The sequence below is a fragment of the Labrus mixtus genome, chromosome 4, assembly GCF_963584025.1.
Source record: "Labrus mixtus chromosome 4, fLabMix1.1, whole genome shotgun sequence".
NCBI lineage: Eukaryota > Metazoa > Chordata > Actinopteri > Labriformes > Labridae > Labrus > Labrus mixtus.
In genome coordinates, this window is record NC_083615.1 from 29,283,787 (window position 1) to 29,301,757 (window position 17,971).

General features: G+C 39.7%; 1 protein-coding gene across 2 annotated transcripts in view; it reads right to left on the reverse strand.

Annotated features, from left to right (window-relative positions):
- wt1a (WT1 transcription factor a) overlaps positions 1–9,712 on the reverse strand; it is a 36,410-nt gene extending 26,698 nt beyond the window's left edge. For both annotated transcript variants that reach the window (XM_061036803.1, XM_061036802.1), the window contains exon 1: positions 8,827–9,712. In XM_061036803.1, the coding sequence (XP_060892786.1) occupies positions 8,827–9,304 (478 nt within the window). In that variant the 5' untranslated portion in view covers positions 9,305–9,712. The remainder of the gene's footprint in view (positions 1–8,826) is intronic.
- Between the last annotated feature and the right edge of the window lie 8,259 nt (positions 9,713–17,971).

Here is a 17,971-nt window from a genome sequence, read left to right on the forward strand (position 1 = left end):
GCGCACAGACACAAACACCATGAGTAGGCCTACGTCTCTCATTTTGAAAAGTTCCACTCAATATCCCGTTATTTATAGGAGTCCAGCACAGAATCAGCAACAAGCAGCTGTGCATTAGCATTATTAAAACGAAGCCTTTAGAAGCTTCAGTTTTGATTGGAGCAAGATGCATTAACAAGAGGGGTGTGCGGACAGCGGGCCTTCTCTCCCTCTCTTTCTCTCAAGCTGATGTGATTCTGCACTCTTGGTTTTTGTCTTATCTGTCCGCAGGAGTCGAGAGGAGTCTGAGTTTTGCTCAGGTCCAACCGTTCCTTTATGCACAGGGTATTGTTTATGTATTAAGGTAACCCCCAGGCTGTCAAGAGTTGATCAGTCTCAACTTCACTCCACTACTGAAAACGATAAATGACGATATCCATCGCTGGATGAAACTCCCACAATCCATCATTGGCAGAATAGCAACCGTTAAATGATAATTCTTCCAAAAATGAACTACCTATTGAAGGGCCTTTCAGTTAGGACGCGGTGCGCACTGAGCTTGCCCCGGAGGCCGCAGAGCAGAAGGGGAGTGCACACATGACCAAAAAGCAAGTGCGACCGTTGCTAGGTGACCTAAAGAATGGTTTAGAAAATGGCTACTTTTGTGGACGTGCAGTATTTGTTTCTGAACACTAATAAGTAGAAAACTCTGATCTTTCTACTGATGAAGAGGAAGAGATGAGCAGCACAGAAGGAGGGGGAGTCTGTTCATTAAATTCTCAGGGCATGACAAGATTTTGGATTTAGAACGACCGCTTCACAAGCACGACACACTTTTCTGCTGCTGTTTAAAACACACCTGGTACGCCCAAACTGCTGGGACATTTCTTTTCAAACAAGATATTTCTCTTTGAAGGGCCGGTAGGTCTGTAAACTAGAGCTCAGGAAAGTGGGAGACTGTTTGTTGTGATCTGATCTTCCCTCCTATTGGAGGTGCGGTGGTGATGTCAGAGAGTGCTACACCAAAGTTAAAAATGTTTTAACTTCCGCGTATAGCGAAAGAACAGCAAGTAGGCATGTATACTGTATATACATATATATAATATATGTATATACAGTATATAATATATGTGTATATATATATATATATATATATACACACAGTATATATATATATATATATACACAGTATATACTATATAGGCTATACATATATATGTGTGTGTATATACAGTATATAATATATTATATATACACATATATTATAGATATATATACACACATATATATATATGTATACAAGAAGTGACAGGACTACTCATGTCACTTTAAATGCTTTTCGATTAAGTTAAAGTTACTTTATGGCTTAGTAGGCTTCTACTTGCAACAAGTCACATTTGCATCATTTATGAACTTTTTACTTTACAAACATAATCCAATATCTCTTGTCATTATTATTATTATTATAATATTCTTCTTCTATTTGTTTTTGCCTGACCACCTCTTTCCACGTCACTACACCCAATAAGAAATCCTATCGTTGGTAATCCCTGGTCTATCAGGAACTATCTATTCACCCTACAAGACCAGCTGACAAGTTGGCCCTGGACTCGGCAGTGATGACGGTAGATCCACAACTTCCACAATCGTCTTGGTATTAGATCTGCTGAAGTTACAGTCAATGGATGCGCCTGGCTATTTCCAGCATTACCATATGAGTAAGTCAAGAGATGTGTCCATGGACCTTACATAAAGGCTGTTATGGGGGTGGCAATTCTGAGTTCCCATCTCCAACAGTAGGTGGCAGCACTGTATAAGGTGCAATTTGGTAATTTAACCAAACAGCAATAAGGACAGTTTAGAGGGCCCTCTGTGATCTGCTGTAATTCTTTCTCTCTGGCCTGGACTGGTAATGACTGAACAGCATATGAAGCATGTAAGTTCCCTAAGTTGGTTAATTGTATTGTTATTCATTAATTCTCACTGGGGAGATCCCTGGTTGTCATGGGGGATCACCCAGTGACACCACTCTATTGTTAATCTCCGCTGTAATCTCTGGCTACCTTTTATGCCTTCTCCACTCCAACCTGGTACAATGAGGCATTCTTACTCTCTACACAACTCCACCAGCTTCTTCCTCATTTCAGTTTTCAGAGGTTTTATATAATGCTGTTAGTCATTTGCAAAGCATGATAACTTGTGCAGTGGCGTAAGGTAGTCCCAACAAGGCCAAGTGCAAGCTATTTTGAAGGGCCCTAGTGCACGCTAATTACAGTGAACTCAAACACACGATTATTCAGGGCTAACGTTAGCTAGCTTCAATCCTCCTAAAGTTACCTGCTGCATGGCTGTTGCAGCACGGGCTGAACAGCTGATAATTAAACCTTGTTCATTTTCCCCTGCAATGCCCACGTTTCCCCAATAGATGGCGCACTTCAGAGTGTGGTGTATTATGCCCTTCTTCACTTTTTCGCTTTGCCCTATGAACCCGTATGAGCCCTTCTGTAAAAATGAGCGGATCAAAGAAAAGAAAAGTGGACAGTGAATGCCGAGTGTTTAATACGGAGTGGACAACTAAATATTTTTTCACTGAAGTCCGATCAAAGGCTGTATGCCTGATATGCCAAGAAACTGTCGCAGTTTTCAAAGAGTACAGTATCAGCCGTCACTTTGCAACGAAGCATGCTAACTACGCTAGCAAGCAGTCCACGCAAGAACGGGCGGCTACGGCTCAGAGGTTGAAGGTTAATTTACAGACTCAGCAACATTTTTCACCAACAAACTGCGATTCAAGAGTCAGCTACCAAGGCAAGTTTTTTGCTGGCATTCAAATTAGCAAAGGCCAGCAAGCCTTTCTCCGAAGGCGAGTTTTTAAAAGAATGCATGGTAGAGACAGCAGGTCTCTTGTGTCCGGAGAGCCAAGGCCAGTTTGAAAAAATCAGTTTATCACACAGGACTGTGACTCGCTGTGTGGAACTGATTGACGAAGATATAGCCAGCGAATTAAACAAAAAGGCTGAGTCCTTTAAGTTATATTCACTAGCGCTGGATGAAAGTAATGACGTAAAAGACACTGCTCAGCTCCTCATTTTTATCCGAGGGATTAATGACAGTTTTGAGATAACGGAGGAGTTTTTGACCATGGAGTCCCTGAAAGGAAAAACGCGAGGAGAGGACTTGTATAACCAGGTGTCTGCTGTCATCGAGAGAATGAAGCTACCTTGGAGTAAACTTGCCAATGTCACAACGGATGGATCGCCAAATTTAACTGGAAAACATGTTGGGCTGCTGAAAAGAATCCAGGATAAAGTGAAAGAGGAAAACCCTGACCAGGATGTTATTTTCCTTCACTGCATCATCCATCAGGAATCTCTGTGTAAGTCTGTATTGCAGCTTAATCATGTCGTGAATCCAGTTGTAAAACTTGTTAACTTTATACGAGCAAGAGGACTTCAGCATCGTCAGTTTATTATGTTCCTGGAGGAAACTGATGCAGATCATCAGGACTTACTGTACCACTCTCGTGTCCGCTGGTTAAGTTTGGGCAAAGTGTTTCAACGAGTGTGGGAGCTGAAAGAGGAGATCAGCGTATTTTTGGAGTTAATGGGGAAATCCGACAAATTTCCTGAGCAAAGCGACAAGAACTGGCTTTCTCCAGACTTTAATGCACTGGCAAAAAAGGGAGATCAACAACACTGTTCCCACTGAAACTGAACGTGAGTTTCTCTACTGTGTTTATTAAAATTTAAATTAATTAAATGAATGCATTTGGAAATCAATTTGTACAATGAGCCTTGCATATTCATGCTTTGCTACCTGTTAAAGGCCAAATCCTTTCATGTAATGGCTTTTACATGTCATTTATATTAGTTCACACGAACACTCCATCCATCTGTTCCTGGCCCGGCCCCTCTGTCAAATTTTAGAACCCATTGTGGCCCGCGAGTCACAAAGTTTGCCCACCCCTGGACTAGCTCCTATACTTGTTTCAGCTTGGTGTTACTTTGTACTCATGTGCGAATCAGAATTAGGCCTGTTTATTTAACAATTATTTCGGATTAAATTTAAAAAATGACATATACTTAGTTTTTGTAAATAAAGAAAGTTAAGGTAAAATTACATTTTGCTTTGTACTGTTTTTGAGGGGCATAATACATTTTGTTTGTCCAGTGAGTCAGGCTGGGGGGCGACAGACTGAGATTTTGATGTCAATTTTACCCATGTCCTCCTCTCGTTAACAGTTACAGCTTGTCAGTGGACAAATATGTTTTATTTCCACAAATGGAAAAAAAAAGAAGCTTTTATTCTAGCTATTGCTCTCACTTTAATTTTACTTTAAACAAATAAGACATATCTAAATGAATGAACAAAGAATGTCAAACTCACTCATTGATCCATAAAAATCCACTCACAAAACAGTAGAGATGGCGCGGTAGGCCTAATCAAAGCAATGCTGGTAACCCAATTTACAGTACCGGGCCCATTTTGACCACAATCCCTTAAATTTGATCTGAATGCACTTTTATTTCAAATGTAAGTAAATAAATAATGTACAATTATACACAGTCTAATATTGCATCTGGTTGTAATGACTCCCTGTTCAGGGCTTTCTTACCTTGGACAAGTAATTGTCACGGCTGGCTGTGATCCTGTTTCCCCTTGTGTCTCCTCCCCCTTTGTGTGTCTGTGTGTGTCTGTTGTGTGTGTGTCCCTGGAGGGCGGGGCTTCTTCAATCAAACACCTGGTGACTACTCACACCTGCAAACTCGTCTCCTCATCTGCCTCACTAAAAAAACCCTGGCTTCAAATCACCTCATCACCAGATTATTCAGTCTACTGAGGTGGTAGTTACGATCGGCCACACTTTGTTAGAGTTTTAAGTGTTTTTTCCTAACAGATTTTCTCTCTTGTTGTCCAGATTTTTGCCGATGTCATTAAACTCATTCTCTGTCTGCCTACTGAACCAGATAAGCTCCAAAGTCTCCTCCACTCAGTCTCCACCAGCCAGCCAGTTGGCTCTCCACCAATAACAAGCCCTGCAATAAAATCTCAAACCCTTCAAATGCTGCAGTGTCTGCTTTTGGGTCTACATACTAACCTTAACAGTAATATTATCATTATTTGTCTGCTGTTGATTTTGTGCTATAGTGCCCAAATATATTGTCAGAAATGAAATGCAATAGAGAATTGAAATAGAGTTTTTAAACATTCATGAACTTCATCAGGAAGATTGTTTGATTCATTCAGTAAGTCATTCATATTGCTCCCTTTCTACGGCTCATACCTCTTAAGTTTCGTCTATGCTCCCGCATTGCGTCTTTTCCTTGAGTCTAAGTCCCTCCCACAAGAGATGCATAGATAAAGGAATTGAAGATAGAGAAGAATAAAGGAAACTAGTTTAAAGTGATGTGATAGTCTTCTCCAGCAGTACTAAAAGCATGGCGACAGCACTTCTGATGGCAGGTCCAGGACTACTTCTGGGTCAAGCAAAGATCAAGGAAAGTCAGGAGACACAGGATGCAGCCACACATATCTCTGTCTCCCTTTCTTTCTCTTCTTGCAGCCAAGGTGATGAACTGTTTCTGGGCATTTCTTTTATTTAGTACCAACAACCAACAACCAAGTTTAGCTCTTGTCAACCAATCATCCTGCTGCTGTCGGCTATCCTTTTCCTCTCATTCGACATGCGGGCAAGGAACCACAGGTCGGATTCGAACCCTGCAGGCGGCCCACTCTCAAGGATTTAGGCCTCTTTGCATGGGCCTACCAGCGCAACACTCCTCCACACCATTCACCTCCAATCTAAATCATCAGAAAGCCTTCCCCTTTGATTACTTACTGCATCATGTTTGGGTCTAATCCCCTTAGAATAACACATTTCAAATCTTTCTCTAGCCGAGAAAAAAAAAATTGTTAGTCTAGAGAGATGACTGAGATCATACTCTTCTAAACTGAAAATAATAAAACATTACATTCTTAATACAAGATGACCAAGACCAACAAAGCACAAGCTTGGTGACCTAAAGGGCACCACACAGTCACATAAATCACCCACACACACACACACACACACACACACACACACACTCATTAACCCAGACTCCCACAGGCCTTCATTAATTAAAAGGTAGATTGTATGTTTAGTATGTTGAGAATGTTGAGAAAGGACAAAGAGAAAAAAATGCAATATATATCTTCCTGTCACCCCTGTATGACTCCTATGTGAGTGAGTGTGTGTGTGCGTGTGTGTGCGCGTGTGTTTTAAGATGTCACTTTTGTTGCCTTATAGTACTGAGAAGGAAATCCCAAAGTATGAAAATACTGATGCATCTGTCCTACAAAAGCATTCAATGCCATCAGCAGTTGGATACATTATAGTTATTTTAAAGCAAACCAGAAGTGCTTTTGTTTACTTTTCCACAACAAAGTTAATAATACATTTGTCAGATTAAAAAAAATATTTAGAGAATATTCACCCATGTACAGAACAGGAACAAAAAACAGATCAGACACGACGATCTGCCAACAGGGGCTGTCAAAGTTGACAAAAAATGAAAGATCTCACAAACTTTTAAATGAAATTATTTACAAATATTTAGAGATTTAAATTTATGGAATTGTATTTAAATGTAAAAACTTTATTTTGTGTAATTTCTACATGTGTGAAACATTTCACATGCACTTTATTCATACACTTTACTATCATAAAACAGCAGTGCTTGGTCGTTGTTATGCTGTTATGAATAATTTATTTTATTTTTTATTTAACCTTTATTTAACCAGTAAAGAAAACTCATTGAGATTAAAAATCTCTTTTTCAAGAGTGTCCTGGCCAAGACAGGTAGCAAAACATTAACAGAGTTTCACACGGACATCAAGCAGCCAATCATACAAATACAAAAATACATTAGACATTAAAAGACACAAATAACAAATCCGAACAGCAAAATGTTTGTCAAAAATCATCCACAAACACATCAGGAAGAACATCTACTGCCAGATGTGTCCTCCTACAAGTTCTATAACTTCCTCTTAAAAGCGTCCAATGAGAGAAGTTTGTTAAGTTTCAGCTCTTTTTGTAATTCTTACCAAGTAAAGGGAACAGAAAACTTAAAGGACGTTTCCCCCAGTTCAGTTCTGACTTTTGAAACAGTAATAAAAGGTCCTGAGATCATTATAAATCCCTGTACTCTTCTGACTGATAAAGGTCAGAAGGTATGAAGGAAGCAGACCTAAAATAGACTGGTAGATTAAAATAGGCCAATGTTTAAGTCTACGTAGGGTCAAAGAAGTCCATCCAACACGTTCATACAACAAACAGCGATGAGTGATGATACACAGTGTCCAGAGCGTGTATAAAACATCACTGTAATCCAGCACAGACATCAAAGTGTCAGCAACCAGCCTCTTCTTAGACTCAAAAGAGAGGCAGGATTTGATTCTAAAGTAGAATCCCAGTTTCAGCTTTAACCTTTTTATGAACTTGTAAAATTAAAAGATTCAAAATGTGACATGAAAAACATTTGGGATTAGAATAAAACACAAGGCCAAGATTTTTTTCAAAATATGGATTAGGTTTAAAGTAATTCATGTATTGATTGTGTAATTATTAGTGACTAGTCTGTGTACTTAAATGATTATAATTATTATAGCAGATAAGAATTAAAGTGTGAACAATTGAAATCTACATAATTTAATTTCAACTTCACAGAATAAAATGTTGATTCAGATCATCTTTTTTGTCTTCAACATCCTCTCTATCATGCAATGTATAGGTCAATTTAAAGTTTTAACAATTACATTTAAAATGCATTGGAAGACACAAACTAATGAAGTTATTTTTTTTTTTTTAATTACAGATAAGAAAGTGAAAGCAACCGTGCTTAGAGTAATGCTGCAGCTCACTGGGATCCTAATAAACTAAACTTAAATCAACCTTAAGGGGCCACACTGGATGGTATTGTAATGTGTTTAACAAAGGGAAACAATTTTCAAGTAAGGCTTTTAGAATTGATGTTTTTCTCTGAATGAATGTTTCCTTCTGTCATTAAAACGGGTTTGACATCAGGACTGTGGACTGGAAGTAGAAGAGTTTTGAAAGTGACATTCTGGCATTAGATATTTTACATTTATATCAACAAATTACTTTTCAACATAGCACTGCAAAATGTAAATTTCAAAAGCAAGTACAAAATAAATGAATAAAATAAATGCATGAAGATTTTTAAAGTGTGTAGTACACAATTATATTTAGAAATAAATAAACGATGGAAACCCCAGGAAACCTAAAAAACAAAACTAATATGTCAAAGTGACTAGAGTCAAAACATGTTTATGATATGACTTCCTGTGATTGTTTAGACTAATTATTTGCCCTTGTTTGGTGTGATCTTTTGAACTACGCCATGCATTTACACACACAGCAAAATGAGTGAAACTCTAATTCATAATTATGTAAAGTCATTCCAGGGAATTACAGTGTTTTTATATGTAGTATTTAAAGACAAATATTTCTGTGAATTAAATACACTTAAAACCCTGTCTCAGAGTTAAGCCATATGGCTCAGTGGACCAAATTGTGAATAAATTTAAACCTTTCAATTTTATTTATTTCCATTAAAAGAAAAGTTTTTTTCCTGACATTTCTGACAGATTATTAAACTTTCAGAAAAGGAGGATATGAAAAGCTGATTGCAGATATTATATTAGAGAGATTTGAGTGGTGTTCTATAAAGCCACTGGGACAATTGATTATGATTCTTTGTGATTGACCCGCAATGACATCTATAGTGAAAAAAAATCCCAAATACACAATGTCACCCACTTGTCTTGCCCCTCTAGTCCTACCTGTCTGGTTGCGGACTGCTTGCTGTGTGTCCATGCAGTTGGTCAGGTGCGGTGGGTTGCTGAACATCCTGCTGGGTGGCTGGTGGTGGTGGTGGTGGTGTGGGGCAGCCACAGATGGGGGTTGAGTGGGTGGTGGCGGAGGTAGTTGCGCCCCAAATGTTCCATACCTACATGCCCCAGTCCCTGTGAACTGCCCAGAGAAATGGACAGTGAAGGCACTAAGGCCGCAGTGAGGGTCAGCGTCATGGTGGTGGGGGTCAGTGTTAGCACCCCAGGTGGGCTCCTGCTTGATGAAGGAGTGTTGCCCTAGGGAGGTGTGGGTGGCTGCAAGGGGAGGATAAGGAGATCCAGCGGCATGGAAATCCAGGACAGGAGCCCATTGAGGGGCTGAGCTGACGGGCAGGGCAGGGCAGCTGGGGCTATGGCCCGTAGGAAGCGGGGGCAGCAGAGAGTTTAGGTCACGTACATCTGAACCCATTTTGTCGGCGGGAGAAAAACTAGGACCAGTTAGGCTCTGTGTAAATAATTCTCCCTATAGCTTTCTGACTGACCCAAAACCAAAGCAGCCAACAATTGGATGCTTCAGTATCTGAAAAGTCTTTGTAAGAAAGTTCCACCTTTTTCAAAGTTATCTCTGGTTTGATTCTTGTCCATCAGTTGTGCACAACACAACAAAGCTGCTCTGGAATGTCCAACAGAAGATCATGAAACAGAGGAAATGTTTCCCTGGACCAGAGCAAGAGTAAGAAATAAAGAAAAAGTGAAATGTTGTTCAGCAGTGCCTTTACCATTTCCATCAACAAGAGTCCATGCAAGAACAGAGGGGCATCCGCTTAGTGCTTTCTCAGTAAATGGAGAGAAAGGAGTGGAGGACTGAGGAGGAGTAGCCCTCTTTTCTCTTCAAGCTGTGTGTGTGTTTTTGTGTATATTTACACACGTGCAAAGAGGTAGGAGGCGGAGTCAGGAGGTGATGAGGTAAGGAGCCTTCCCTCTGCCGTCATTCATTCACTGTAGGCCTTTGCTGGAAAATAAACACACAGAGACACAAAAAGATTTGAAGGAAAAACGTACCAATTCTAAAGCCCATCCGACAAAAAAAGTTCCTAGTAATACGGAAATGTTGATGATATGGGGGAAAAAAAAACATTATCTTGAATGTTTCTGTCAGATGACTCTTTTTTTACTTTAAATTTAGGCCTATTCATTCTTTATCCATCTTTCCGACAGAAACTAATGACATATGAGGCCAGGTGTTTTATTTGTGTTAAAGCCTACACGGCCGTTTTCACACGATTTCTGCATTTCATTTCATGTAAGCCTAATGTTTAACAACGTGACCACGAGATTAGAGAGCACAGTATTTTCTTGATCCGTTTTCATATGGATAAGCATTTGAATTTTCGGGAGCAGACGGATCTCTCTCACACGCCCTTTTCCGTTTATTAGGCCTATCTATATTTTTTTATTTCAGCTTTAATCGTTATGATAACTCAATTTAAGTAACTATTAGAGGTAGTGAATTTGTACACTTGGGCGATTTACAAGAGGCAGCGGATCATCCGTATAGCCCACATTTAGGTTACACAGGATTTAGGCAACCTGAAATAAACCGAAAAACATCTTATTAAATCCATAGTAAAAAAAAAAAAAAAAAGATAAGTTTATACTGAACAAAATTAATTGGCTAATACTGAAGGATTTCTTTGGGCCAGGTTGCTCCAACATTAGGCTACAATACAAAAAGAGTAACACAAAAAGGCCATGAAAAAGGCCTATAGGTGAAACAAAAACATAAAGCATATTGGGTTGAATAATAATGATAATGATTATTAGGGTATAGTGGCCTAATGAGCGCAATCAGAGGTGTGGACTCGAGTCACAGATTTGATGATTTTGGACTGGACTTGACAAAATCATGAAAGACTTGCAACTCGACTTGGACTTTAACGCCATGATGATTTGTGACTTCACTTGGACTTGAGCCTAATGACTCGAAAATACTTGAGGTTTTAATGTGTTATTTTAGGTCCCATATATAATGTCTGCGATGCGGAATCACGGAGTTTTACAATGAAAATATAATCAACTGTGCACATAATATCGTGCGGATTTGTCTCAACGTGGGTGTTAAAAATACCAGGTGTTTTTATAAACATGTGATGAGTTATACGTAGCCTCGAGATGCTGCTCCTCTTCTGTCTGCATGTTGCAGGCGCGAGCCGACACACACACACACACACACACACACGCACACGCACACCCACACACACACGCACGCCCGCACACACACACGCACACCCACACCCACACCCACACACACACACACACACACACACACTCGCACGCCCACACCCACACACACACACACACACACACACACACACACACTCGCACGCCCGCACACACACACTCACACCCGAACGCCAGCCATCACCTATTTACTTTTAGTGCAACAGTCCGTGATCTGTATGGACCTTAATGTTTACGGTCTATGGTATAATGGACCAAGTCTTTTCGGGACTTGAGAACAAAGACTTGAGACTTACTTGTGACTTGCAAAACAATGACTTTGTCCCACCTCTGAGCACAATTGAAGGGGGATAGGCTAACAGCGGGGGTCCCCAGTGTCTGGCACCCTGATTTCAGGGGTCCAGAGCTGAAAGGTTGGGAACCCCTCACCTATAAGACATTAAAATCCATCAAGGGTGAACTTTCACATAAAAGACAAACCAAATTTAACTCTAAAAAAATCCCCAGAATTATATGAAAGCACATTTGATCAAATTCAGTTTTGTAGTATAACCAAGAGCAGATTATTTATGTGTGCTATGAGTTTGGTGGCACTAACTCTTAATGGCAAGGCACTATCTTATCTTAAAGAGCTAACAGTGCTGTATTACCCTTCCAGAATATTACGATCCAGAAAGCAGGCCTGCTCGTGGTATACCATATGGTCTCTACATGTACTATGGGAGGTAGAGCCTTCAGTTGGCTCGTGTTACCTACAGTCTCTTGAACTTGCCTACTTTCATTTGATCAGATGAACACTCTCGGGCAAGTGCGTTCAAATAATTACACACACACACACGCATGCACGCAGGCACGCACGCACGCACGTGCACACACACACACACACACACACACACACACACACACACACACACACACACACACACACACACACACACACACAATCTCCCACAGACTGTCTGTGATAGAACAAAGAGAAACCGACACAAAATTTCAGAGGTGCACAAAACACAAATGTGGTCACTTTAGTACTCACAGACATATAGATGGTTCATGTCTGCACACAAAGAAGACAAAGGTTTATGTCTTTTGTTCTGTTAATGAATTTGAACTGACTCTTTGTGATAAGCCTCGTAATCGCTGTCAGACTGAGAAAAAGGCCAACAGTAAAAAGGACAGCCACAGGGACATCTTGAGGTCAGTCTGCTGCTCTTTTTTCCCTGTTCTTATTTCTGCCTTTTCTCTATCTCTCCTCAGGAACACATAAGCAAAGATACTAATAAAAGAAGGACAATCCCACATGCATCCACTCTATATTGGCACGGCTGCCTTCTGCTCCTGTGGAGCACTCAGGAATTTGAGCATGATTAATCTAGTTTTAAGAGTGATGGCTTCTACGGCAAATGGAACACATTCCATAACATCAAACAATAAATCACTTCAAATGTGGGCTGGACCACATTAGCCTCTGTGATTTTTTTTTACAAAAATGGGAGGACTACATTTTCTTTTTTCCACTTTGTTAAACTAATTCCACACAGTGGTTGTGGCTCAGACAGAGCAAGTCATCTTACATTCTGTAGATGGGTACTTTACATCCCTGGATACCCTGCATGTTCAGTGTCCTTGGGCGAGACACTAAATGCATAATTGATGAATAAATATCTGATATTAAGTCTAAACTGTTTTTGTGTGCTTACATGCACTATCTTTACGGTGTCTCCCGTGTGTGAGTGTTAATGTCAACTATTCCGTTTTATCTGTCTGTGTGTGAAATTATGTCTGGCTCAGTCAGTTACTCCCTGTTCTATCACAGGCCAGCTGTTTATGTGTGCGTGTGTTTCCATTTCATCCTCCTGACTAAGCTATTTATAAATAGAACTTAATGGTAACATGGCAAAAAAAAAAAATCTCAAAGAACCACAATACCTTTCACAAATCACATTAGAATTTACTGGAACACGCAAACCCCTCCACAGGTTTGGATGGCAATTTTTTAAGGAGAAAAACCTGCATGACTTTGGTCTTACAGGTATTTCTAAGTCAGTTTGATGTGGATATGTTAGAGTCCCTTATCTTAGATGGGACATTAAGGTAAGACTGGCACATGTACAGCTGATTCATAAACAATTTCCAGAGAATCAGACCTTTTTGTCCAGGTTGGTATGCTACGCATATGAGAGTAGCCTGAGGAGTCTTCTAGAGCACATCAACAGCATCATAGATTTGCAGAAGACACTGCCATGTGATACTCCTAGTTGGGAAGAGGGGAACCTAGGGGAACCATAAATTGGGACATTGTTGTGGCAGAGCTGAACATGGAGTTGCATATTCTCATCCCAGAGGTGAACTCTGCAGGATTTTGTGGAGGCTAATCATTAATCACTAGGAGGTCTGCTGTCTCTGGAGCAGCAGGCAGCTTGTATATGGGACCAACATGCACAGCCTTAGAAAAATGGTCTCCAAAAGTGAGTATAGTTCTAATACCTTCAGGGGTAGGGAGGGGCTTGAGAATTGCTGAACACTTCCCTTGAGTTAAAATGTTCAGGAGGTAGAGAGAATAGATCTGGAGGCTCTGTGGATAGAGTTGCTGGAGATAAGCCAAGTTTAATTTTTTTTTAAAAGTGTCTCAAGAAAAGACAAAGCTTTGATGTTATGAAGTTACAATTCCCTTTTTGGTAAAGCACTTGAAACATTAAGTGACCTCAGAAAATGTTGCATACTATTATTCCTCATAGACTTAAACTAAACTCAATAGCAAGAGCACACTAAACACTGTTTATTTTTTGCCTGTTATCTGGCCAACTGGACTTCCTTGTGAAAATCTTCTATTTGTAGATCCACATGTTGCTCTTGTAGGAGAGCAAACAAACACTGTGTATCTGCATGAGAGAAACACAGAAAGATAACCATCCTGGATGTAGGAGGGGAAGCTCTGCTGATCTGAAACTATTGACCTTTAACCTGTTTTTTCCCTCCATCTGACAGGTCATTATAGGACTGACTGAGTGCCATCTATCAACAACTGACAGATTACCATCAACTTATATTATTGCTTCCCTGCAAATAGTTTTTGAAAGGAAAAACACTTTATCCATCTTTCATCAGTTGTCAAAAGACAGTGTTTATTTTAATGTCTGGATAAAATCCTATTTATCTACATTGGAAAAAGTTAATGGAAATGGTCAACCATTATAAGAAAAAAACAAAACCAGAGAAGGAATGAGTAAATCGAAATGACTGCCTTGTAGCTAGATAAACAGTCATAAGTCTTTCTTTAGACTTTACTATAGACTCCTTCGTGCTAAATACCAAGGCAGTTAAGTATATGCCATGTTTCACATATGTTCATTTTGTGTAAACTCCTCCCTCTCCAACCGTTATCCCTCGGGAAGAGAAGCAGCCCGCCCCCTCAGGGAGACAGAGACAGTTTTCTAATCTCAATCCAGTCTTCCTAATGTTGAAATATCTGGAAGTGTAATTTACTTAAGAACACAACACTTGTGAAAGAATAAAAAACTGAGGCAGAGAGGAGTGAGAAACAGATCATGGTTGAGACAGCTTTATAGGAGTTCTCCATCTGTTAACCTGCCATTTACTGAGGGCATAAATATAATAATGGCCTTATCTTCTGGAGAGGATTGCCTGTACAGAGACATCCAAACCAGAGCTAGACTTTCTTGTTGTCTGTCATTTTGACAGACATCATTGTAACATTTCCGTCATAATCTATAATGATCCGTCTTTTTCATTTCTTATATATTTATGATAATAAGACATGGCCTTTTTCTTTATTACTTATTTATTTTGGCATTTGATTATAGAAACAAGTTGATCACACATTACGTTTAATTTGCAGAACAATTTTAGGGCGCACTCAAACTAGCAAAGTTGTTTCACCCCTCCCCATTCCGCCACCGGCCGGCACTCGCCCGGCTCCAGGACTAACTCGGCCTGAGCATGGTCATTTCTTGTACATAACGTCGGATTTATGTTATCATGAAGCGTGCTTAGTTTACAAGACAGGCAGACTCGAAAAAAATAATATAAAGGGACGCGCGGTCGAGTCCGCGTCACTTTATAGAGGTAGAGCCTTCAGTTATGAGGCCTGCTCGTTCGGGAGGCAGACACACTCTGTATTTTTAAGATTAGACTTAAAACTTTCCTTTTTGATAAATCTTATAGTTAGAGCTGGTGCTGGTGTAGACCAGCTCCTAGTTATGCTGATAGGCTTAGACTACTGGGGGAACTGGCACCTTGAGCTCCTCTCTCTCTCTCTCTCTCTCTCTCTCTCTCTCTCTCTCTCTCTCTGTGCATATACAGTACATCATATTACTGCATGTATCTATCTGTAAATCTCAGTCACTAACCACCTACTTTCCTGGGAGCTCCTGAGCGCTCTCACGCTCCTCGGGATCGTTGGTGGACGGCCTGCCTGAACAAAAAAATGAACTACCTATTTACAATGATTCCAACACACCCATCTCTCAGCTGGTTTCAATCTCTAGATTAAACTCTCACCAAGTACTACTAGAAAAATAAGACACCAAGAAATAAACTGGCAACATTACAAAAAACGAAATCACTAGGCAGACTTGACGCACCAAACTTTCACCACTAATCATTTGAAAATCAGCTTCAATACATTTACAAATGGACCCACCCCAATCAATCAGAGAACACATGGATAGACATAGAACAAGCAGTTAGTAAAGACATTCACATTTCAGACTTAACATTTCTCAGCCAGAATAGGAAACGCCATTCCTGTTTCAAAATGCAACAATCTCAACAACTCTGACAGCCTAGTGGAAATTCCACAAAATCACTCATTCCACTATGGCACCCTCTAATTTTACACCCATTTCGGACTTCCTCAGCAATTAAAAAAACACTCAACTCACACACATAGAGAGAAAAAGGAATAACACCTCTCAAACACATCTTTCACAATAATCAGCTGCTCTCATCCCCCTTTTGGTCAAGAGGTTTGGCATTGGGAACGAACAATTTCTAGAATATCTGCAAGTCAAACAACATTTAAAACTACACCAATAAAAAGTAGACACTCCTCCATCAACCTTAGCACTAATTAACATCACCTCCCACAGAAAGCTTTTACAAAAAATATACAAAATAATATCCCAGGCTGATAAAACCTGATCAAACCCAAACAAAAAAAAAAAGGGCTATAGACCTCTCCATTGCTTCCAACGCTGACTTCTGCAGAAAAACTGGCAAAAACATCTACTTCATGACAAAAAATTCAAATTTACAACTCATACAATACAAAATCATCCACAGAACTCACCTCACTGGAAAAAAAATGTTTAATATGGGTTTCTCTTCCCAAATCGGCCCAAATTGTACACATAATTTCACAGATAACTACAGTACATTCACAGCACTTGGCATTGCACATCTGTTAAACTTTTTTGGAATAATATCACTGAGTTATTATCGCGCTTCCTGGGCTGCCACATCCCATTATCCCCTGCCTTCTGTCCATTGGGAGTGAATGCTGTTTTCACTGCATGTACATGGTTCAGAAGGTGTAACTCCAAACTTAGGAAATAAAAATGACCCTTATATGTAAACATGAACTAGTATGGGGATAAGCTTTGCAGCATCATTCATACATAATGTAGGAAGGGTAAAGTATCCTGAAGAGAAAGGAAACAATGAATTCTTTGAGGGCTTCATGATGTGAGTTTCAACCTTTAATAGCAGGAGTAGCAGCAGGTGGTGGTTCTGAAGATGTAGTCGTGTCCATGCTAGGAGGTATTTGGTCAATGTCAGTGTTGGTACACTCCTCTTCCTCACTTGAAGTGTCACTTGAAGCATTCCGTTGGTTCAATGGGAGTGTGGCACTTTCTCTAGGGAAGCACAAGACAAGTAGAAAATAAGCTAAATTAAATCAGAGGAAGAACTCTGAATCTGAAGAATCCGGTATAGCACTATCACAGTAGTATGAAACCTTGTATTCCTAAATCAGGCTGAATGATTTTGGGAAATAATCTAATTGCGATTTTTTTTAAACTGTGTTTTACTGTAGGGCCTGGCTTACAGTACATGTTGCCTATATGATAAAATTAGATGATAAATGAAATGATTTGAATGACAGTTTCATATTGACTGATCTGTTTAACTTCCAGCCTTGTAAACATGTAATAATTGTCACGACAACACAACAAACCACTACCAAATAATAAGCATGGTGTAAAGATTAATGTCAAACCCAGTGACATATCACACAAACTGAAGTGCAAAAAAATAAAGGAGAAGAAACTTTTTAACTAAACAACAAAAAAAATTTGTGTAAAGTTTCCTCTGTTCCTGTTCCAGACTTGCCGTTCTTTGGACTCTTTTGGATAATAAAATGGTTTTTCAACCTCTGATTTGTTACAATGCAGAGTTTGAAGGTGTTGTTCGATTATCGGATGTCGGCTTGGATCAATAAAGGCAATAAGTCCCCTTTTCATAGACTCAATGCTCTTGAGTAGATGAGCTACACAGTAAATGAATCCAGCTTTTTTCTGTCTCTGGGCTGACTGTCAGTCTCTTCTTCCTTCCTGCGTGGTCTTCTTCTATACTTTCTTTTTCTGGGCTGTTCACTATTGCTGCTATTAATTGGGGAAATCGTGACCTCTGTAGTGTGTTTTCAGGGGACAAAGGTATGCTGCCATCAGTCAGTTCCCTCAGTGTCAGGTATGTAATCAACATAACTGTAGTCTCTATGAACACTCTCATCTGTTGATTCATCTGAGGTTTCGTCTTTGTTCTAAAAAAAGAGGAAAATTGTGGTGTTTATGGATTATTTGTAACCTTTGATTGTACTGAAGGGTAAAGGGTGAAATGCTATGTCCAAATGATTCAAGCACTGAAATAAGATTAA